This window comes from Eucalyptus grandis, chromosome 2 (genome assembly GCF_016545825.1).
Source record: "Eucalyptus grandis isolate ANBG69807.140 chromosome 2, ASM1654582v1, whole genome shotgun sequence".
Classification (NCBI taxonomy): domain Eukaryota; kingdom Viridiplantae; phylum Streptophyta; class Magnoliopsida; order Myrtales; family Myrtaceae; genus Eucalyptus; species Eucalyptus grandis.
This window is the reverse complement of record NC_052613.1, coordinates 6,245,458-6,255,391: the sequence shown is the minus strand read 5'-3', so window position 1 is coordinate 6,255,391 and position 9,934 is coordinate 6,245,458. Positions and strand designations below refer to the sequence as shown.

The 9,934-nt window shown below is 41.7% G+C and overlaps 1 protein-coding gene and 1 long non-coding RNA gene across 2 annotated transcripts; both read left to right on the top strand.

Annotated features, from left to right (window-relative positions):
• The first annotated feature begins 3,943 nt into the window (after nt 1-3,943).
• Nucleotides 3,944-7,330, top strand: LOC104455968 (receptor-like protein EIX2). The gene has a single exon (XM_010070664.3). It carries the CDS (start codon nt 4,048-4,050, stop codon nt 7,168-7,170), a length of 3,123 nt encoding a protein of 1,040 aa, XP_010068966.2. The 5' UTR covers nt 3,944-4,047; the 3' UTR covers nt 7,171-7,330.
• A 1,925-nt stretch (nt 7,331-9,255) lies between these two features.
• Nucleotides 9,256-9,712, top strand: LOC120289919. The gene is made up of 3 exons (XR_005547779.1): nt 9,256-9,367; nt 9,482-9,560; nt 9,671-9,712. It is a non-coding gene; the product is annotated as an uncharacterized LOC120289919 (long non-coding RNA).
• Nucleotides 9,713-9,934: the final 222 nt, after the last annotated feature.

Here is a 9,934-nt window from a genome sequence, read left to right as displayed (position 1 = left end):
AAATGTTCTAGCAAAATCCATCAAGAAAAGTTGACACTTCTAGATTCTCCAAAGAAATCTAGTTGTGAGGCTATAACAAAAATAATAATAATACTTCTAGAATAGTGTAGAAAGCCAGGAAAGTCACCAACTTTCCATCCTATAAATAGGAGCAACTTGCTCCTCATTTGTGTGTCCAACTAGAGTGTGTGAGTAAGAAGTCCAAGGGGTGTGTGGTGTATGTGTAGGGTCTTGAGAGTGTGTTGAGTAGAGAATGCTATGTATGCAATGAGTGAGAGAAATTGTGTAGAGTTGTCTCGAGTATTGTATGGTAGTGAAAATTATTGTAATAGTGAAAGTTATATTTGAACTGACGTTTCCGCAAGGTTCAACAAACACTTGCTGAGGTAATCGCCGAGTTGACCGAGAGCTGGCGTCGAAGAACTCGACGAAGCGGAATTGCTCGGTGGAATTGGGTGGCGTGAGGATGGGTCAACAAAATGGAAAGTGGAGAAGTAAGGTTGACCGAGGGAGACAAGAAGAACTGGAGTGTGGACTTGATGAGGCTGAGTGATTTGGGTGGGGCTTTCATGAGAATGAATGAAAGATGAAGGTGCAAGGAAAAACATGAAAATGAAATTTGAGGTAGGAGCAGGGCGTCGTATTTAACGGGGAGAGAGACAGAGGCGGTGAAGTTTGTTCGAAGGCTTGAAGAGAGAGAGACCAAAGTCTAAAATCTTAGCCAATGTCTTAAATGCTTGGTCCCCTTCTCTCCTCATACTTATCCCCTTTATTCAATAATACTTTCCAACAAATATAAGTCCAAAATAAATCCATTTTGATGCAAATAATGCACCCTTATCCTAGGTTCCGAATTTTCAATTTTCTGACTCGATATCTTCGACAAATTCCTCATATTTGATGTCCAATTTCCTCGGAGAAAAGCCCATAGAATTTCTACAAGTGCCTTTCGCATAAAGCTCGGTTTGTAAGTCCCAATTTCCATCAATTTAGCCAATCTGAATTTCCGCAATTTCCGCAAAGTCCGATTCGATTTTACGTAAAAATCCCGAAATTTCTGAAATCTTCTGAGAATGAGTCGACGTTCCTAAAATAGCTTATGATACCACATAACTTTTAATTTTTGAAATCAAGTTCAAATTCACGGCTTATTTTCAATCCCGCGTGCTTTTAGCGTGACCTAATCTATCGGTGTAGCTTTATGAATTTTTAGTACAATTAACCCGTGATCGATTTATCTCGAGTCACAATGTACATCTTCGATTATTGGGCTACGATTATCGTGAAAATCTCAAGGTTTCAAATACGGACATTAGGTACTCCAAAACGATAGAAAATCAATTTAGTGCCGATCGACGAGAATTTTGCAATCATGTGGAATCACCCACATTTTGATCACTCATCTTAATCGATTCAACCTATCTCATCTCCGATCGATTTTAAGTGTGCCATAATGACCCTTGCAAATTAGCACGGTTGAGTAGTCAATTCTTGATCGAATTCTCAAGCCTTTGCGTTAAAATCCCTTAATAATTTTCCCGTGATAGTCTAATTATCTCTTGAGTGATCGGCTCGAGAGAATAGCACTATAGACGACGCGTCGACGAAAGGCCCGATTTATTCAATTGAAATCAAATTTGAAAAATCAGATGTCACAGTGGCGGTCCGCGACCGGTCGCAAGCCAACGGCCGGCAAAGCAAAGCTCACGCCGGCCTAGGTGGAGCTCGCAGCTCACCAATCAATGAGCTTGGACGGGGCTCGGCCTTGCCTCGACTCACCTCGAGCCCCACCCAGCCTCGCCGCAAGCTTCGCTGATCCGCGGCGAGCTCGCGGTTCACCAGATCCGACGAGCCGGGCGAGCTCGGGCTCCGATCCAGGCGAGCACGAGCTCCGCCCGCCAAATCCGACGAGCTAGGGCGAGATCGCCGAGCCTCGAGCTCGCTGATCTCGGCCACCTGTCTTGGCCTGGCCGTCGGCAACCGGCCATTGTCAGCAAAGAAGTGGCGTGGCGGAAGGAGGGAAGAAGGAGGAGGAAGGAGGAAGGAGGAAGGGAAAGAAAAAGAAAAATAATAAATAATAAAAATTTCGATTTTTTAAAATATAAATAATTAAGAAAATATTTTTAAAAATTAATTTTAATCAATTAAAAATATTAAAATTTAATTTTTGGTAATTTTTCCTAAATAATTAAATGAAATAACAAACGTCGGAAAATATTTTTCACTTAAATTTTAAGTTTTGGTCGAATCGGAAAATAGAGTTATTTTTCTAAAATAACTTTCAAAAATATTTTTCGAAAATATGATATTGTTTCGAAACGAACATACCCTTAACGAAGAGAGAGATGGGAATGCAAAACCTTCTCTGAAAAGTGATGATGGGATGAAGAGACGGAGGGGTGCAAAATTTGACGGAAAATAATGATGGCCTGTCTCCACGTGGAGCCATGGGTCGCCTCTTTATTGGGTGGGCGCACGGTGACTCGGCGCTCACCATCTAATATTTTCCCACGGTCCGTGCCGGATTTGGTGCGTTCAAGATCTCCCTCTCTCTCTCTGCGTTGAAAAGGTGACGAAAATCTTCTCGATGCGCCAGCTGTCTGCACAAATTTCGAGAAAATAAGAAGGAGAAAACACCGTTCTACGAAGCATATGTTGTGTCGTAGACAATTCCCAGCGCACCCAGCGGAAAACATCTCGGATTCGCGGACGATATCTCCCCGTGAATCCATCCGAGATCCTCTGAAAGGGCTTCTGTCGGCACAAGCACAACGCAATCAACGGCTTTTCCCCTCGCGGAGACAGTGGTGGGGTTGGTGTCTGACCAACGTATTAAAGTTATTAATTTTTTTATAAAAAAAATTACCAACTTTCATTTATCAACTTTTTAATTGTCATAAGAACTTACCAATTATTATTTATTAAAGTTAACATCGAACTAAAATTACTCTCCGTGATAGCAAATTACTGATATTAATACAAATGAGTTTTACCACATTTTTGTAAATAAATTACCATCTACTTTTAACTTTACTAATGCTTACTTAATTGAATTATTGACGTTTATCTAATGATACTTGAAATCACCACCTATTTTAAGACTTCATCAACATTTATTTGTGGATATTAGCATGTTAAAGTTACTGGCTCCTATGAAAATCACCTAATTCTTCTATGGAATCATTAACTTTTGGCTAAGTTGGTTACTAATAATTATTCAATCGTTATGCATCTACTAACAATTCCAATGATTTATCGACGCTTATTTGTGCAACTTACCAATTAATAAAGGTCAAAAGCTACTAAAACCTTACACAGAATTACTAACTTTTATTTGAGTTTAATTGCCAATGTTTATATGATTTATTTCAAAAGTTGTTATTGTTCAATTGTCAATGTTTATATGATTTATTTCAAAAGTAGTAATTGTTTCAATATTTAATAGATCCATGGAGAGAAAATTGCAAATCAGTTTCAGACTCCCACCATTCTCTAAATCCCTTTCTTTTCTTTCCCATGACTATTCAATTCTCCAAGTCCTGCACTCATGTTTGGCATCAATGAAGGCAACTGGATTCAAGATGAACTTTTTTCTTACGGGATGTGTGCCCATTAAGAAATACTTTTTGTTGTTGGTGAAAAAAAAGAGCTATTTCCAAAGTTGACTTGATGCAGTAATTGAAAAAACGAGATCAGCGTATGAGATGGCACAACAATATCATAAATAAGATCTGATTTTGATATGAGAATGGGATGATCGGTTCATGTGAATAATCCATGAATGCCATCTCTTTGACTCCAAAACCAAACAATGAATTAAATACAATAGATGCCATTAGCTTTTCAAGTCATTGAACCTTTTTACACTCCACGCTAGAATATTTTACTCGCAAAGACTCAATCAGTTCACATCTCTTTAACTTTCTTGTGACATCTCATAAATATCCTGCTGATCTCGCTTAACTTGTCAAGCAATACTTAAAACAAACTAGTCCCAAGTTACTAGTCCTTGCACCGCTACCTTCAGTTTTACATCTTTTGATCAAGATGGCGAGAGATTCATCCCTCTACATTATACTAGTCTCTATCTCCATTTTAGCATGGCTATCGGCTTGTGATGGCAATATCCCCGCTAGGAATTGCTCAGAGTCTGATAAAGAAGCTCTAATTGACTTCAAAAATGGCCTTCAAGATCCTCATTATCTCCTGTCCTCATGGCAAGGAAACGATTGTTGCCGGTGGCAAGGAATAGGCTGCGATGAGAGGACCGGAGGGATAACAAGCATTGATCTTCACGGCGACTCTGGTACGTACGATGGTAGGCTGAGTGGAGAAATTAGACCTTCATTAGCGCGACTCAAGTCTTTGAGATTCTTGGACTTGAGCTCAAATAACTTTGATGGTGTACCAATTCCTGAATTTATTGGTTCTCTAGAGAATCTGCGGTATCTGAACTTGTCAATTGCCGGATTTCATGGTGCAATTCCTCCAAGTCTAGGAAATTTGTCAAACTTGCAGTATCTTGGTCTTTCTTCTGAATTTTCTACCTCAAAGGCTAACAATCTTGGGTGGATATTTGGTCTTGGTTCTCTAAAATATCTTGCGCTTGATGGAGTGGACCTTTCAATGGTCAATTCCATGTGGATCAGTGTGCTAAATGGGTTTCCGTCGTTGTCCATGTTGCATCTGTCCAATTGTCACCTATCTGGTCTGATATCATCACCTGGTTTGGTGAACTTCACTTCACTCGCTGTTCTGGACCTCAGCTCCAACAATTTCAATTCAGAGTTCCCTCAATGGCTTCTGAATGTAAGCAGCCTTGTTAGTGTTGACATGAGTAACAATGGTCTATATGGAAGGATCCCTCTTGGTCTAGGCGAGCTACCACGTTTGCAAATCCTAATTTTATCTGGAAACCATAATCTCTCGGCCAGTTGCACTCAGTTGTTCCAAGGATCATGGAAAAGGATAGAAGTTATGGATTTGGCTTCTAACAAAATACACGGACGACTTCCCACTTCCATTGGGAAAATGACCACTCTTATTAACTTTGACCTTTCTTGGAATTTGGTTGGGGGAGGAATACCGAGCGCCATCGGTTCACTTTGTAGTTTAGTTAAATTCGATTTATCCAGCAATAACTTGACAGGTACTTTGCCAGAAATCTTGCAAAGGGGATCCGAAACTTGTGATTCCCTGAGTTCTCTGCCCAATTTGAGGTACTTGACATTGACCGGCAATCGGCTAAGGGGTTATCTGCCAAGTTGGGTGGGCCAACTTAAACACCTTGAGGAACTTACCCTTGACTATAATTTTCTTGAAGGGCCGATTCCTTCTTCTCTTGGGACTTTGAAGAACCTCACCGTTCTAAAACTTGGTGGGAACCAATTGAATGGGACTCTTCCCCTTGATCTGGGACAGCTTTCTGAGTTGGATGTTCTCGACGTGTCTTTCAATCATTTATCAGGTACACTATCTGAAGAACATTTTGCAAATCTACGCAAAATGAAGACCTTAGATCTCCAATCCAACTCTTTCACTTTAAATGTCAGTGTTGACTGGATGCCTCCATTCCAAGTCTGGGAGCTTGGCATGGGATCGTGCCAAATCGGTCCGTCTTTTCCCGCCTGGCTTAGACATGAAAATGAGATCACCTATCTTGATTTTTCAAATGCCAGCATTTCGGGGCCTGTGCCAAACTGGTTTTGGGACATTTCTTCGAATTTCTCTGTCCTCAACATGTCTCTAAATCTGTTGCAAGGCCAATTACCTAATCCATTGCCAGTAGGTTTTTTTGCACGTGTTGATCTCAGCTCTAACCTTTTTCAGGGACCGCTCCCTCGTCCCATTTCTGAGATTCAATTGTTAGACCTCTCTAAGAACCAATTTTCAGGTGGCATTCCGCAAAGTTTAAGCAAATACATGCCGAATTTGATCTTCCTCTCCCTTTCATCCAACAAAATGACTGGTGGGCTCCCAGAATCTATAGGAAAAATGCTATGGCTTCAGGTCATTGACTTAGCAAACAACAATTTGAGTGGACGCATTCCTCCAAGCATAGGGAACTGCTTATTCCTACAAGTACTCGACCTGCAAAACAATTCTTTATCTGGGTTGATACCCGCATCTTTGGGCCAATTACAATTGCTTCAGTCTCTGCACCTTAGCAATAATAAGCTCTCAGGAGACCTTCCATCTTCATTCAAGAGTCTGTCCAGCTTAGAAATGCTAGATATTGGCAACAACCAATTGAACGGCACCATACCTCGATGGATGGCCGAGGGTTTCATCAAGTTAAGAATTTTAAGTTTGAGGTCCAATGCACTTTCTGGAGAAATTCCTCATGAGCTCTCAAGTTTAAGCTCATTGCAAGTGCTAGATCTTGCAGAAAACAATTTGACAGGTAAAATTCCTTCAAGCTTTGGAGATTTTAAAGAAATGGTGGAAGGGCAAGCTAGAATCAAGTACCTATTTTACGGGAGGATGTTCGCAGACAATTACTATGAAGAGAACTTCCCAGTGACCACGAAAAGCCAGCGCCAATCGTACACCAAGACTCTTTCCCTTGTCACTTGCATAGACATCTCTGGGAATAGTTTAGATGGAGAATTTCCAGAAGAAATGGCAAAGCTGGGTGGATTGCTCATTCTAAACTTATCAAGGAACAGCATTGGTGGTCAGATTCCTAAAGGCATTTCAGGCATGAGCCAACTGTTATCCCTTGATCTTTCAAGCAACAAGCTTTCTGGTGCAATCCCTCAAAGTATGTCGTCGCTGTCGTTTTTGAGTTATTTAAACTTATCCGATAATAATTTCTTGGGCAAGATTCCTTACACACAACAGATGACGACATTCGACCCTTCCTCGTACTATGGAAACCCAGGTCTTTGTGGTGCTCCCCTTAATGTGACATGTCCAGCTGATGAACCGGACAAACCAGGGACAACTGAGGATGGTGGTGGTGTCGATGAGTTCATCGATCAATGGTTTTACTTAAGTGTCGGCCTTGGATATGCTGCCGGTATCTTAGTTCCAGCCGTGGTCTTGCACATCAAAAGTTCTTGGGCAGATGCATACTTTGATTTTATAGATAGAATTGTCCGAAGGTGGTTGCCGATAGGAAACAAGAGGGCGAAGCTTCAGAGAAATAGGCGACGAGGGTGGAGGTAACTGGCTTTCAATCCTTGTGCTGGAAAACACGAACCCTTGATCAGGTCAAGCATCCACTTTAAGGGTCATGCCAAGAAATAATGAACTCGATCACTTGCTGCATTACTATATTTTTTGTAGTTGTCTATACAATTGCATCCGAAGCAATGAAGGTGTGTATGCCAAATATCAACAAAAAGTGCATTTTTGCTTACCTAGTCACATGTTAAAAGAATTAGCAAGCAAGCTTTTGCGCATCTAAGATTCATTCATGAAGTGATAAATTGTCAATCTACGAACATTTATATATATATAGTTTAATAACGTTACGGAAGTCACTGGACCTAATAAAGAAATTATTGACTTTGATTTGATTGGTGCACCAAAGATATATCTATTAAGATTCCAATTAATTTCAGTCATTTACTAAAAGAATTTTATACTTCCAAGATTAGTTTCCTAAATATTGTAAAGATGTTAGTGATTTTGTTCGATTATGATTTACCAAAGCCTTGAAGTCAATGACTTTCGTTCAATATTACTAATCTTAATATGACCGATTTACGGACATTCGTCTCATTAGATATTGACGAATTTTAGTTATATAGATTCAGAAAAGTATCGATATCTCTTTACATTTCGGTGCAATTCACACGTAAGTAAGTTTATAAAGGGCGCGGTAAATTTATTTAACAATCGGATGAGAAGCCGGCTGCAACTAATTTTGATAGGCACCTATAAATGTCTGCAGACTCCAGTTGCACTTGCACTTTGCCAGTAAAAGCGCAGTGCGCATCCTGATGCGATCTCCAGCGTTGATAAATTAACGGTTACCCGCCACAATGAATGAAAAATATCTGTCTCTCTGTCTCTGTGTCTGATCGTGCGTCTTTGTCCGATGGCTCTCTTTCCCTGGGTCTCTGCATCCCGTGTCTCTGTCCGTACGACTGCAAACTCATGGCCGCCCGCCATGGAAACGACGTGGCCTTCTCCATCCCGACTGGGACCGTCTTGTCTTCCGCCAGAGCACCGGACTATGCACCCGCTGGTCCAAACAGCACTCCCTCGTCGGTTTCGTTCAGGCGGCCGAATAGAACATTGAAAAGTGAGCCGAACCGACCCAGTTCCTTAGCTTGTCCGCTAGCTCGATCGTTTGCTCTTCCTTTGAACAATTGTTGCTCCTGAGTTGTTGGAAGTTTGTTTATTGCTCAGCTACGGAGAATTAGAAAGAGCTTCGGTGATTTGGGTTTGGTGGGTTTGGATGTTTGAGAGCCTGTTTTACATACTGAGTGTATATGCTCATTACTGGAGGGTCCTGATGGATCTAAGGTTGTATTTTCAACTGCAAAAGCTATTGCAATGGACTTGTAATGAGCTGTGCTTGATTTTAATTCCTTATTGGACGTGGCTCTTTATTTTCTGCTTTCATGACCGGTGTGTTCTTTCGTATTGATTGCCTTTATTAGTGCATCTATGTTCAAAGAGTAGTCCTCCATTGCTGAGCAGGTGATCTTTGACTTCTGCTTCAGCGCTTTCGGCTAATGGAAGTTCATTGGCTGGTTCGGTTTCGTGCTTCCTAAATGTAAGCCCTCCTGCTACTTTTAATGCCCGTGTTGGTTAAATGTTTTGAACCTTAAAATCACGAATTACCAAATCCTAATACACGTTGTCAGCGATAGTTTTCATTAGAGGTGGCAAATGGGTCATGGACCCATTTTGCACTCATATTTTCATATATGGGTCGAATATGGGTTAATAGCCCATTACAACTATTAACCCACGTTTAACCTGTTTTTAGTTTAATTTTATATGGGTCAAAAATGGGTCAGAGAGTGTGACCCATTTTTGACCCATTTTAAACCCAAAAAACGTCGAGTCTTCATCTTTGGCCTTCACCTTCGAGCGAGTCTTCGACCTTCATCTTCGTCACTCGTCAGTGACTCAGTGACCCATTTTCGACCCACCTATGCTGCTCACCTTCAAGCTGCCTCCGCCACTCATCGCCGCGGCTTGCCTCCGAGTTGCCTCCACCGCCCGCTTCTGAGGCTCGCCTCCGCTGCTCCCTGAAGGTCGACGAGCTTCGTCACCCACCTCCGTCGCCGCCTCCGCAGCTTGCCCACGAAATCGGAGGTGTCCGGCCGACGCCCTGCGGTTCGGCCTCCATGGCGTCAGGCGCGAGATCGTCGGATCTCACCCTCTCGAATCCGCCTACCAATCGGTAACCCCTTTTTTCTCCCTTTCCGTTGGTGCGGGCGAGGGACTTTCTATTCGCTCTTTGTACTGCCCTCTCGTCTCGGGGATGTTGGAATTAAGCGGCATTGGGTTCGCGTAGATGTTGGTATCCTGAATCGTTGCTCATCAAGAAGATGTAGCGACCGATCATCGAGACGAAATGAGGCGTTTTCAGCTGTGTGCGTAGCTGGTTTTTTTTTTTTTTTTTTATCATCATGACTTAGCATGATTTTATCATCATGACTCAGCAAGCGTGCATTAATTATTTTTGTTTGCTATTCTAACGCAGGCAGTAATTGCGGATGGTAATCCAGTAGTTCCCATAGGCAGATGTTATTTGGTTTCTGAAATTTGTTTCCAGTTGCGGTGCCCCTTGAGGCGTCTCCTGTGGTTGCCCTCTTGGTCTTTTTGTATTGCCGTTGCCATTGTTGATATTGATATCACTAATTGGCAAGCTATTTCAAAATTCAAAGGTTAGTCATCGGTACCATAAAGCCACAATCTATGTTAGTTTTGTTACCGAATCAATTCCTGCAAATGTACTTGTCTATGA